The sequence below is a fragment of the Anabas testudineus genome, chromosome 12, assembly GCF_900324465.2.
Source record: "Anabas testudineus chromosome 12, fAnaTes1.2, whole genome shotgun sequence".
Taxonomy (NCBI): domain Eukaryota; kingdom Metazoa; phylum Chordata; class Actinopteri; order Anabantiformes; family Anabantidae; genus Anabas; species Anabas testudineus.
In genome coordinates this window covers 2,926,071-2,940,184 of record NC_046621.1, presented here as the reverse complement: position 1 = coordinate 2,940,184, position 14,114 = coordinate 2,926,071, and the positions used below count along the sequence as shown (strand labels likewise).

At 41.3% G+C, this 14,114-nt stretch overlaps 1 protein-coding gene across 2 annotated transcripts in view; it reads right to left on the bottom strand.

Moving 5' to 3' along the window:
* The window catches only part of LOC113158186 (synaptic vesicle glycoprotein 2C-like), a 28,436-nt gene that overhangs the window by 5,108 nt on the left and 9,214 nt on the right, over positions 1–14,114 (bottom strand). For both annotated transcript variants that reach the window (XM_026353913.1, XM_026353914.1), the window contains 8 exons: positions 9,081–9,261; positions 7,385–7,536; positions 3,300–3,433; positions 2,814–2,903; positions 2,617–2,727; positions 2,431–2,519; positions 1,495–1,659; positions 706–839 (listed from right to left, as the gene is read on the bottom strand). In XM_026353913.1, coding sequence (XP_026209698.1) covers positions 706–839; positions 1,495–1,659; positions 2,431–2,519; positions 2,617–2,727; positions 2,814–2,903; positions 3,300–3,433; positions 7,385–7,536; positions 9,081–9,261 — 1,056 coding nt within the window. The remainder of the gene's footprint in view (positions 1–705; positions 840–1,494; positions 1,660–2,430; positions 2,520–2,616; positions 2,728–2,813; positions 2,904–3,299; positions 3,434–7,384; positions 7,537–9,080; positions 9,262–14,114) is intronic.

The window sequence follows — 14,114 nt, the reverse complement described above, 5'->3', positions numbered from 1 at the left end:
GCTAAGATACTTCCTGTCTCACGGGGCATTACCAGCAACCTGACGTTCCTGTACTGTTTCTATGTTCAGCGCTTTCCTGAGAGCTGGAGGGAACGGTTTCTTTCCACCCTGAGCTCCCACAAGGTCTGATTCAGCTCCAGCTCTCTCAGAACATTTAAAATGCCTCCCTTTCCTTTCCAATTTGTTCCTGCTGGTGCTTTTCTAAGTCACAAAATGTTAGGATTGCACTTTCATAACGTAGCCAGGATTTATTAAAGGTGTGATGTGATGTTTTGGATGCCGATGCAGACGTCTTTTTAAAATCCTATTCAAGTATCTCACTGTCTTTATATTTTGTAAGTGTCTAAATAACAAGTTCAATAAAAAGCATCACTCCAAGGGTCTTTGAGTTGCTGCAAATAGCTATTTCAGTGAGCCCTGCAGCGCTGGCATGGCTCAGTTTCTTTGTTAACCACATTCACCTGCGTTCAGAAAACCAATATGTGTGAGTACACAAAGGTTAAGCAGTAAATGGTGGCATGAAGAGAAGTCTTAAATGCTAAACGCATTCTTTCTTCTTGGACATTAGACCTTAAATTAACTGTCAGAAAGACGCAGAGACTGAGTAAGGCACCTGCAATGTTATAGGACTTTCTGGGTGGAAAGAAATACAGAGCAGTAAAGGAATACTCTGAACGTGAGCGACTTTAACAGGTAGAGACTCACCTGTGTTGTAAAAGAAGGAATCTACGAAGGTGCAGTTCTTGAAGAAGGATCCGACTGAGGAGACATCTTCAAAATAACAATTGAGGAAAGACGAGTCGATGAATGTGACAGCTTTGAACTTCATGCTAATGAACCTGAGAAGAGAAGAAAGTGGACAGGAGGAAATTAGTGTAATAAAGATCAAATCAATCGACCAGTAAGGAAGGATTACCAGGGATTAGTTAAATATACTGTAGCCAAGTATGCGTGCTGAGTGAGATAGTATCTGCTAATGATAGTGGTAGAAATGAACTATGTGCATTAACTGATTAACTGATCGATGCAACTATTAAAAAAACTACTTCAACTTCAACTATGTCTTTAAGACGTTGTGTCCTTTAGCATGCTGGATGATAAACCCATTTAATATGTCTGTTATTGATCTGTTATATATCTGTTGCATGCTGCAGTACGCAGCATCATGATATTGGTCTGGATTTAATCTCTTAATAAATGTGCGTTCGAGGATGGAGAAGAACAAAAACAGAATATCGATGGGTCTTCTCTGTGGCTTTTGTGAACATGTAAGTGAGAAAAAACAGATGTGTGTGTGAGTAAGAGAGAGAGGAAGAGAGAGAAAGGAGGAAAGAGAGAGAGATAAGCCTTTTAATTTCCTGGTGGTGAGGGAGATAAAGGAGGCAGGATTAATATTACCGGCTGCAGTGTGTTGTTTGCGGGAATGACAAATAGTACTGCTACACTATAATGTGACAAACAGTGTGGGAAGTGGGGCTTTTCTGTTCTTTTTACCTGTCGTTCAGAAAGACCCCGTTTCTGTGGATCTGGTTCTCCAGAGTGAAGTTGAAGGTGAAGTCTTCAATGCGTTCGTTCGTGTGAATCTTCACTCTGGAGGCGTACTCATCGGCCTGAAGGTGCTTGATGACATCCGGGAACCACACAGACAGCCCGTAGTACCTGAACACATCATGGTAAAGTGTCACTGAAACAAGTTACAGTGGTAAAAGTGTTTTTATTATTATTGTCTATGTATGTAAAACCTTCTGAAAACATTAAAACACTGATGATAAATCTGTTTAAAGTACACATATATGAATTATCTGGTGCTAAACACCAAATCATGCCAAACAGCCAGTGTTTAAATGCACTGCAAAAAATGACCAATAGAAAGACATTACTGTTACTCATCAGTTTCTGTGTATATGTCCATGTAATTGAGAAGTAAGAGGAATACATGGGGCAGGGATGTGTGTCATGGGCTGTGGTGTAGGTGCAGAGAACACAGGGGTGTTAAAGGTGGAGCTAGTTGATTAAGAAGAGACCTGAAGCTGTGACAGTGGCCGATAGAGAAGACTCAAACAATGCAGGTAAGATCATGTGGGACAAACGAAAAACCTATTTAAGATAAAATAAAAACATAAAACCTGCTTTTGTGCCTTTAAAATTATAAAGTGTTCTGGGCTCTGAACACTTCCAGCACGTACATACTGTAATTCATTAAAGCAGCCAGCGGGAAAAAAAAAAGCCAAATGGCACCTTCTCTCAAATAGGTTCTCTCTTTCTAATCTCACCTGTCAACATTCATCAAGAGGACATAAATGAGAGAGCATCTGCGTCAGTGCTAAGTACTTCACTGACACTAAAGCTGGAAAGTAGTGACACCACAACTTCATCCAGGGCAACGTGCAGCAACATTTAACATAACGGAGCTGGAGGTGAATCTCTTACCCAAAGGACAGAGAAAACCAGACTGCAGCCAGCTTCAGTGTGTTGTCTTTCACTGGGTAGGTGAAGCATCTCATAAAAGTCGACCAGATCTATTGTAAAGGGAGAAAGATATTTACTTGCTTTAAATCCATAACCATAAAGATTCAGTATAAAATAAACCAGGACAAAGTTAAAACAGCATCGTACTCCTCTGAGCTCAGCCTTGATCTTGAAGAGGACCTTGAGCGCTGGGTTGGCTGACTCATTCTGTAGTTCCACCAGCTCGTCCAGCTGCTTGGGGATTTTTATCCTGTTCACCTGCAGGGGGAGACCCTGATCTGTTATCTGCTGACAGCACTGCAGCAGTAAGAAGGATGGAAGTGTGGAGGCCGGCGTGTACTCACAGTGAACACTCTCTCGGGCTCTCCGCGAGCGCGCATGTTGGTGTCGTGGATGTGTTTGAGCACCATCCACGCTTCGTCATGCTTACCCATCTAGGACAGGTAAGTTTAACATGTTATGCCTTCAGATGCATACACTGGATTTCCTCATTCAGCAGCTCTTCAAGAGGGTTTATAAACAGGAAGAGTAAGTTTGCAATGGATTCAGTTACCTAGGAACAGCGATTTAGGGCCTATAGCACCATTCAAAGCCTCCTGAATTAGTTAGCACCAGTTCTTATATGCAATGTCTCCATGGATGTGCAGAATCATCAATGATTGTGTTTAAATTAAGTAAAAACCTGATACCTGTGAGTTATAAAACAGCTTAAGGAGAAAACAAACAAAACAAAGGTGTTGATATTCCCCGATATCTGTGAGAATCATTATAACTGTGATTAAAAGAAATGAAGCTGCTGCCACTGTCACTGTATTCTCTCTCTGTCTTACCTCCAGGTAGAACCGGGGGCTCTCAGGCATAAAAGTGAGAGCTACCACTGCAGAGACACACGGCAGCGCGCACACAACCACAAACACTCTCCAGCTGTGGAACTGGTAGGCAGAACCCATGCTGAAACTCCAGCCTGCAGAAGGACACGCAAACAGTTAGAAATAATGAGGCACGGCGACAAGTCCTAGTTGAAATCACACGGATGAAAAACACAGAAACGTCTGCTGAGCTGCTTTTTTCTGTCTTTTCCTCAAGATTGGACTCGTTCGTCTCTTAAACTCGTGACCAAACATACACGGTGTTTCTCTGCCACAACCTAATGAAATTAATTAACCTGGAGGTCAACCACTTTCTGCACACTGCACAGTCTTTGGCATGTAGACACATAATAAACCTTCATTTCTCACACCAGCTGTCTCTCTCACTTGTCTTTTTTCTTTTCATGCGGTAGGTGTGCTATATATTTGGGATAGTGCATTGAGTTACACTACATTTTTAGACATCTTCAAGTGGTTTCTCTGATGCCCTTTAAAGCTGCAGTGAAGCTACTGTACTGAATCTAAACAAAGCAGCACAGCACATTAATACTGAGCTTCACCACTGTGCCAAGTGTATTTTTGGTGTAGTACAAACAACAGCAACTGAACCTGAGCAGATCATGTTGGAGCTGGAGCTGATAGATTCTGAACAGCAGTTTGTTTTACTAAAATTACTGCAACAAAAAAAAATAGGAAGATGTCTGAGTACGTGGTCTGTACGACAGAGTGCACCATTAGCTCAGAGCCATTAGCTCCCAGATAACCTGCCCGGAAGCAGTCGGGAAAATCTGCTGCAGGATTCACTGATTATATTGAATATTGTACATTTTTACCTTTAAAGTTTCTTTTAAATGTTTCTAATGTAATAAAAAAAGAAAGAAATACACTATAAGGTGTAAGAAAGGAATAATACTATACTCCCAAAAAGGTGGTTCTATTATTATTATTATTATTTTAACAAGTCAACAAAAATTATAGCATCAAATATCAACACGTTCTCACAACATGTTTAAAGGAAACCCAGTCTGAATTTCCTGCGTACAGCCACGTCTGTATCAGAGAATCGGCATCAGGAGCGTGTGTTTGTGTCGACAGTGTGTGTGACTGCATGTGTATGTGTGTTAAGGCGTGAGGCCTGAGGGGCTGCTCCAGCCTGTACCAGTACAAACCTCATTAGGGGGATTATAGCTATAATGGACTGGAGGGGATGGCTGACTGATTCAGATACTCCTCAAGATTTATGTCCCTCCTCTACAGTGACTGAGACACACACTGAATACACTCACACAAACACATATGCACATTGTCCTTGGCCATCGCTCAACACTGTGACACTGTGTAGTAACTCGAACCCACACACACACGTATACATGTAAAGGAAGAAGAAACCACGCTTACATCTTACACTGCGGCATTCACTCACACTAACACACACACACACACACACACACACACACCTTGCCTTGCCTACTTACCATAGATTTTATACTGACTGAACTGAATCTTACTTTAAAACCGATGTAAACCAACGTCTGCCTGTCAAAGACGGGGCTTTGGTCTCAGCCTGTGCTGAGCACAGAATGAATGCATTAATGCAGATAACGACTTTCTTGGTCTTGAGGGAAACGTATGTGCTGTTGAACTATATTTGCCCAGCGTGGACAGCCTGTCAGACCATCTGAGGTGGATCTCCAGGTAGACTTTTATAATACTGTTACACTGCCACTGCTGCTGCTGCAGGCTCGGAGGTCTGCACTGTGTCAACAGCCGTCCACCAGTCAATGTAAAGAGCACTGCGGCGGAACCTATTAACCACACACCACTGCATCTTGGAGAAAAGAACGTGTTAAAACACTGGCGTCTAATCAATTGACCTCAATTATTAGCTTCTGTCCGCACTCTCATACTCGCTCACTCACAAAGAGAAAGTTTGTGATGAAGAGGTTTAAGACTGAATCTTGTATCTTTTGAACATGAACTATAAAGACATGAAACGTAAGACGCATTATAGAGTGACACACTCTCGTGTCTTGATGGCTAAGATGGTCTGAGAGCAAACTTCATTATATGTGATTAACGTGCCTCTGAAAACTGCAGACAAAGACACTCTTGTTCCTCACACATCCCTTGTTTTGCCCTTTGCTTTAATGCTCTTCCACTCTGTCTCTTTCTCTTTGTTTTCTCTCTCCGCCTCCCTTTATCCCTCTGCTGTATCCCCTCACCTTTCGATTATCCGCGACACAGGCCACATAAATCAAGTGCACTCTCCACCTTTCCTTCCCCCTTGTCCCCTTGTCCTCCTAATCTCTTTCTCTGCTCCTCTTTCCCCTCCGCACCAGATTGATTTCATTTCGCTCATTTTATTCTTATCCTCCGACACACAGCTCCTCTCCTCTCTTTTATTCTCCACCTCTCCCTCACTACACGTTATGAGATTTGTTATAGCTGCAGACCTGTTATTTCTTTACTGCCTCAAACACTGTCACAAAAAGAACAAATCAATGAAATTACAAAAAATACTGATAATAAAATTATTGATATACAACATTATGTGCTGTGAACTGCAGTTTCGTGGAGATTACACTATAATCCTCCTGTTAGGTTTTGGTGGTGTGAAGAAGTGGCTGAAAATGGACAGTTTTAGCTCAACGTTTCATCGTCCTTTGCTGTGCCAGCTGACAGTTCGCCTGCCACACCCCTGTGGATCTCAGTGTTTAGGCTAAAAAGCCTTTATGTGCACATTCAGCGTGTAGGCTGACATATGCTTTGTTTCTCTTTCTGCTGCTGCTGTTGTCAGAGCCTCCACCTACACTGCCACCTGCTCTGTGCTTGTGTGCACCCCCATGGGTCTTGATTTCCAAATTAAGCACCATGACTAGGGAAGTATTTGCAGTGTTCCCTGTGTGTTATATATCACATCGCAATGTATGTGCTGCACTACACCAGGGAGCATCATAAAGAATAGAACCACGTCGTCAACTCAAACTTTATTGTCGTCTCTGTTTGCAGTAATGTTTAAACTAGTGATCCAATTGATTCTTGACAGTGGGGAACTTTCTCCAGTTTGGAGCCGGGGTCACTGGAGCTGAAAGCAAATGTACATTAAGTCACTTTATACTTCTTGTACCTTCCACAACACAATTTCAGTTTTGTATATTGTCTATTTCTGCTTCTATTCCATCTTTTCTTGGCCGTGGAGCGTTTCTTATACTGTGTTTTTACATTTATTGATCCTTATACCAGGCAAATGCTTTTTATCAGTTGTAAAAATAAATGCTTGTGAAGTTCAGGGTATTTTGCACAACTATTGCTGAGTCTTTGAAAACTTGTACAAAGTCTCCTGAGACTCTGGAGGGAGCTTTCATAAGTAGAAAAACAATCCTAATCCGTTGAAGATCATCTTCGTCATGGGACACGTAGGCTCCAGCATGTTTGTTTGATACATACTGTACTAGTGAATAAAAGTTATTATTAATATTATTTCAGCCTCAGCTGGTTCCACAGCCACTCTTTTTAAAATTTTATCTCAATTCACAGAGCACCAATGTCCACAAATGTTCCACAATTGAATGAGTCCAAGCAGGGGATCCTTATAATTACCCTCCTACTTGGTTCCACTGGCTGCATCATTACAGCAACAGTCCAACATCTAGTCCAGGTGCACTGTGCATCTAGATTATTGAACTAGAAGCCTGTAATGTTGTCGTTTAATGCTCAGGTGATTGCACTAGTGCAGTCATGTTTCATTCAGCTTGTCTACAGGTTCATGCCTTGTTAAATTGGGTGGACTCAAAAACAACAGGTTAGAAAAGAAGAAGAAATCATGTAGTGGATGAAAAGAATTGGAGTCTATATACAGTATTAATAAAGTTATCATTATTATTATTAACAAAATTCAGTGCCGTACACGTACACGAGATGACGTCCAGATAACTAATGCTAATAAGAAAAAAGTCACTAATGACTCAATGGTGCGATTTGACACTCACCAGAGTGTCTTTGTAATGACTGGTACATAACATCAGATCCAAACAACTGTGACTCACCATAGTGTGGGATGATGGCCCAGGCCATGGCTGAGGCGTAAATTCCTCCAATCATCCAGAACATGCACAGCCAGCTAAGATGCTCTCCTCTCTTCTCCCGAGCCAATACCTCCGCAAAGTACGAGAATACTATTGGTACCGCTCCTCCAATCCTGCAAATACGGGTTGTTGTAATTAGTAATGTATGCTTCAGCAGCCAATCCTCATTTACTTTATGTTAATGTGTGTGGTGCCAAACAATAATGAGCATGCACAACTGATTTATGACTAAAGAAAAAAGTTGAATTTCTCTTCATCTGGCACATAAATAAAATTTGTATCATTGTGCCAGGAAAAAAAAAAACCTGCTGTTATATACTGACCAAAGAAAATGAAAAAGCACTGTTCAGCTCACAGGATATTACAAGTGATTTAATTGAATTTCTCTTTTCCGTTTCCTCAAACTTCCTTGTTCCATTAGGGATTTTCATTATAGTGAGAATATCTTACATTATATACAATTGACCCCTACTAATGCTATTACTTGATGATGTGTCACCCTGTTTATGTGAGCAAATTCAGCAAAAGCGAATCAGTGTTGTGCCGTGGCAAATGACAAAGATGTGATGTGAAAGTGTTTTTAAAGTAAAACACCTCTTTGTTGTTTTCAGTACCACACGGTGGACATACCCTCTTCGTAAAGCCCGTGCATTACTTAAATAAAAGTACTAAAACATTAGCACACTCATTCCAATTCGCTCTAGTTTCTAAAAACATAATCTAAGCATATAGATAAGGAAAAGAGAAACAGAGAGTGTAATGTTTCTGAAAGCTAATAGAAACTTTATCTGTGTGATTTGACACTGAATCTCCTTTGTCTCTGTTGCTGTTTGCTGAGACGCTCACTGTTGCACAGTTAATGAGGTAAAGAAAATCTTAATGAAACAAGCAGAATCGAGTCAATCTGGCAACAACACTCAGCGTCGGAGCGTAATTCTCCCAGACAGAGGTTGGAACAAAAAGAAACCTGACTTTACAAACAGCACCACAGCGCTGAACGTATGGCATCGATCTGCTTACTGCTGCTCACATCATCATAAACTTGTATCTGTGTACAGATCAGGGATTAAAAGAAAAGCTAAAGCTACTAATTAAACATTTAAAAGAAAGTCATTAAGGTAGAAGCTGTTTTCCTGTATAATGAGACTTTTACTGTAATTAAACACAAGCGAGTTGAGTGTAACTCAAGCAACATGATGAATAAACTGGTAGAAAGCCATTGGTTTGTATGGTTTATAGTAAGATGCACGATCGCTGAACTCGAGTTGACCTTTATTGGTCATGTGCCGTATGAGAAGGGATGTCATCTCGCTGTGATGGGAGGGTGTGTCGTTTATCAAGGGTGTGGGCAGCCAAGCGGACCACGCCAGCACTAAAACCCACAGCTGTTCGTTTACTGTGCTCAGCTCGTTTCTGCAAACGTTTGTGTTTTATTTTGTTCCTTCTGCCCCCACTCATGGATGAGGATGGGCTGGTGCCAGGCAGCTAGAATACGCTCATGTCATGTGTTTTCAGTGTGGAGGAGGAAGAGATGGCAGAGGAACCAGTGGGAGGACAGATCAGGCTGGAGAAGGACAAGACCCCAGAGAGGCTTCGGTTTCTCCCGCAGACAGTGTGAAAAGTACAGTAAGCAGAAAAAAGCGTTAAATCAACTCACCCAAAGCCGGACACCATGCGGCAGAGGAGGAACATACTGTAGCCTTGGACAAAAGAGGAGAGGAAGGCGAAGAAGCCGTTGACAGACATGGATATCAACAGGCACTGTTTACGGCCCACCTTGTCTGAGAGGCCGCCCCAAAAAAAGGCTCCAAACATCATCCCCAGATACACAATGCTGCCTGGATAGAGGAAAGGGTAGAAGGATATGAATAATCACAATCATCTGGAGTCTAACACTAATGAACGCTGTGAAAAGCTACAATTCACAAGTACGGTTAATATGTACAATAAAGAATTTAACACATAATAATTAATATATTTTATTATTGTGGTGATTCTGAATCTGCAAATTCACACATACTTGCACCAGCTGCAGCACCAGATTACTACACAGTACACTATGCTGTTACTCTGACACTGTAGACATCAGTGGTTTGTTATGGAGTTGCACACAACGGCTGAACATCAGCTGCAGCATTAAGTGGTGCTTTCCAAGTGCATCAGTTGAGTAACAGAGCTCAGATTCAAATTGGTTCTTTTATTTCCGAGCTATCGACAGAACGCTGAGAGATCACATAAAATGTGAGTCTATATAAACAGCATCAACAGATCGATAGTTTGGAGAACAGTGAGGCCGCTGTAGATCAGCTCGACTGTGTCGTGCCTGGAATGATGTAGTTCACATTTTCCTTATGCTAATTATGAAAGTCGATCCAGACCATGGCAGACACAATCAGTATCCCATTACAAGCTCTTTTGATAACATATTACAAGATAAAACTGAGGCATAAAAGGATTAAGTTATAACAGCAGCTGTGAAATCTCACTTTGTGCCTCGGCAGAGGCTTCTTTTACATGGGGGATGCGATTATATTTAATTTATCCATTGGTATTTAATATGGAAATTTTAAATTACTTTAGTAGCCGCTCTCTGTAAATCAAATATCTCATGGGAGATAATTAAGATTTGACGCCACTTAATTCTCTCTGACTGAAATGGCTCTGTGAGGTACGGATATTTCTTGAAGTGGCTGCAGGGGAAACAGAGGAATAGTTCCTTTGACTGGTTTTAAAGCCTGGGCATTTGTATTTTGCTGCTGCTTCGGGGTTATTTCTCTTCGTGTCCCCTGGCACATGCAGTATAAAGGAAACGGGTTAGTGGTGGAGAAGGGTGGAGGTTGCCAGGCCAGTAAATAATCCACTTTACTCTCTATGTGCTAATAAAAATGCTAATGCGTGTGGAGGGTGAGATGCAATTGTTTGATGAGACACTGCCAGAGAGAACTCCTGCAGAGCAAAGGAAGCCTTCTCTTTTCCCCTCGTTCTTTCTTTCCCCCTCCCTCCCCGCCGTGTTTGAGGTGATGGGACAGATACGCCAAACGTAGAGGGTCTTATCAAGCTGCGCAGACACGATGCTGAGAGCGAGCGATTCGTTACAGGTGACAGCCACTGGACCTATCTATGCACTGCTACTGCAGGAACAACTCTGCTAAAGGCAGCAAGATATGAACAGCTCAACACTGCCGCCAGCTTCAAAATATCAAACTGAAAATCAAAATTGCTGCATTGTGCACAAAGTAGTGACATCTTTTAAATAGTGTAGCTACACACAAACAATGCACCTGAATACATGTACTGAAGATGCTATCTGCAAGCACCAGCTCATTTGTTTTATGGCCCCTCTCACAGTGGGTCTGTATCCATAACAAAGGGGGAGGGGGTTGAATCTTTCTGAGAATGAATATTTGATTTCCTGCAGGGTTCAAACTAAGGTCAGAAGTCACAACCTCCACTTGCTTTAGGACTGCAGGGCTTTTATGTTAATGCGTGCTGGTCAGTTAAAAGCAGTGGAGCTCAGGACCAGTAGCTCCACTGCTTTAATTTGAATTGAAAGGTTTTATTTCCATCAACTTTAAACTAAATAGTCTGAATAGCATCAGGCAACAAGCAGCACGAGACTGTGTAATGAGAGCACCACGGCCGCAGCCACAGTCTCCAGTTCTGCTGTATGGTCCCACATTTCAGCAGCACTACAACACGCATTCAATCCTCAGCTCTCAACAATGCACAAAAAGCACAAGTGAAGTTATTACACAGCCTAACCTGCATTCAGGTATATTCACTGTTTTTATTATTGTTTTCCAAATCATTTCCAACTATTTTTATGCTATGCTAACATCTGCTAACAAGGAGTAATTACAATGTAAATCTGCAATTGAAAAGAAGAGTATTAGTTTTGCAGATTTTGGATCAAAGAGATTAGAAGTTATCCTGAGACAGAGTTGTCTGCACTAAATTGTACAATTACCAAAGGTTGTCAAGACACTTAAAGGGCAGGTTCACCATTTTTCACACCTGAAAAAGACATAATGGATAATTTCAGGGTGAAAATGCCTCATCAGCGAGTTTCCTGGTGGGTAAATACCCAAATGTTTCTATGTAATCTATCTAATGTACAGTATTTCATGACAACTGGTCCAACAGATGTCGAGTTACTTCAGTCTGGACCAAAGTAAGAACAACATGAACTCGTCCACGTGAGCTGCTGTGTTAATCTGTTTCTTAACCAAGAGCTCCCAGCAGGAAGCGTCTACGCTCTTTAACGGTACACTGTGCAGCTCGTCTCTGCGTCCGGAGGGATTATTTCCGCCTGCACTTGAGTTGTCATCATCAGTCTCCGTGCAAGCTGCCTTTTTTTCCTTTAGTAATTAGCTCTTATGTGTGAGTGTAATTCTCTGTTGACACCTTTCTGCTCTGTTTTTTCCTCTCCTCGCCGCCTTGCAGTGTCCTGGCATGGATGAGAGGAGAGCACTGGCAGACAGACAGCAGCCAGAAGAATTAAGCTCTAATTTTCCTCAGTGGGAACATTCAGAACATTAAGTGCAAGCATCGGGTTTGAGGGGATTCCCAGAGGACTGTGTGTGATTGGCAGGTGGGTTACAGCAGGGGATGAGAGCATAAGAAGGGAAGGCAGGGCGGGAGGAAAGAGAGCTCCCCCAGAAATAAAACACATTCCTCTGGTGTTAATTACTGAACATCACCACCTGGTGATTTGTTAACACAAAATGCTTTGAGATGATCACTGCAGCGTTGCCACTGGATATCACTAAATCTTACACACTGCAACTTTAATTGAAATGTTCTTAATCAACACATTGATGACTAAACGTTTATGTTAATAGTGAACATTTCTTCTTTATGTTTCTACAAAGCTATTAAGTGATCCCAGTATCAACACTATATAATACTTGTTTGATTATAGTAACATCCACAGTGTTAATAATAATTTTGTTTATTATTAGCTGGTTTTTTATTAAGTCTAATATTAGTGCTGTGTCTTTTCCTTTATTTGATATTGTTTCATATTTTAACTGTACCAGAATCCAGCTGCTTGTTCATGTCCCTGACTCATCAATCCTGCACGCTACAGGAAACACACAGTGGTTCCGTCATTTAGGTTTTAGGGCAAAGTCCCATTGATTAGTGACTTCTTTATCTGGACTGTGAACAGTGTGAATAGGCCCTTTGGAGATGCTTTGTTGTAGAAAGACATGGAGTGAAGAAGAGGTAACAAATGTTGTCTAGGATTTTTTTATTAGCTAGCCTTAGGCTGTATGAAAGCCTGTTTATGATGGCACTGAATTGATTTACTTCATCTGTCAATCTGTCACTGTGATAATACATCTAAAGCAACTATAAAAGCAAAAAATCTGAGCACATTTTACTGAATATCCTTAAAATGCAACTGTGGTGCAGAAAAACACCTGCAGACAAACTAAAGCCATATGTAGTGGAAGAGAAAAGGGAGGGGAAGGCATTGATGAGGAAGTCTATGAAGGCAGCGCGCTCTCCCTCGCCTTCTCTGGGGAGGTACGTGAGCCAGTCTACCATAGCTAAACTGCAGTGAAGCACAATGCTGCAGAGATTAACTCCAGCCCATATCTTCAGATCGCCTGCATGGCTACGAGACACAGAGAGGCTGTGAGAGGGTGTAAGAGAAGGATTACAGCAGGAGGGTAACAGAGAGGACAGACAAGAGCAGGGAGAAAAAACTGGGACACCCCACATCTGAATGCCGCCACATCTTTTCTTACTGTATATTACAGGGAAAGCGACCTGAGGTGAAAACCCCTTAGGGATTACTGGATTAGGAGAGAAACATGCTGCTTCTTTAGGCTAAATCTATGCTAATGAATTAGTTTTAATTCTTTAATTTTTAGGAAATTAAAATGTTTAAAATGTTCCCTTAATTGTCATGAGTGAACCTTTAAACATACGGATCTATTTTATTTTGTATCATGCAGGTAACATGTTAAACTGTCATTAGTGTTTAGTAGTTATTAACTTAAGGTTAAAGGTGATTATTTACCATTTACCATAAGAGAATTAAAATAAATGACCACTTCACAGATTCACAGAACAATGAAGATGTTAAGAACGTCCTTGATATTAGATAAAACCATCCACTGTGTTTATTCTGAAAAGGCAAATTAGCATTTCCACTTTGCATTTTTCTTGGATGTATAATCTTTTATTCTTCTTTAGATGGTGTGCATTTTGTTTGTTTTCTCACTGACTTATACAAAATGACATTTTCAGACTAGAGGCATCAGTATGCTTCAAACGCAGTGCTTGGCAGATGCACACCTTTCTGATGTTGGAAATAGGGGTTGCGTCTGAGAATTACCAAAACAATCCAGTAATAACAACGATGACACAGAACGACTGTGAGGAGAGGAGAAAGAAGCAGGTTTTGAATTTCTCTCTGATACTGTAGTTTTTCATTATTCACTACTACTCACTAAATACACAGTGTGCACATATGAACAACCACCATGCCCTGCCCCTCTCTATGACTGAAGGCTTTTTGCCTTGCCTTTGAGTGTTGCTCTTTTGAACCGTTATGAACAATATTGCCTTTAATTTGCAGTTGGATGACACTTTGCACGCCCTATTTCATTCATTTCATTCATACAGTACCGCAGGCTTACAGTAAATCCAGCTAATTGGTCCTCACACTCATACTTGAGTG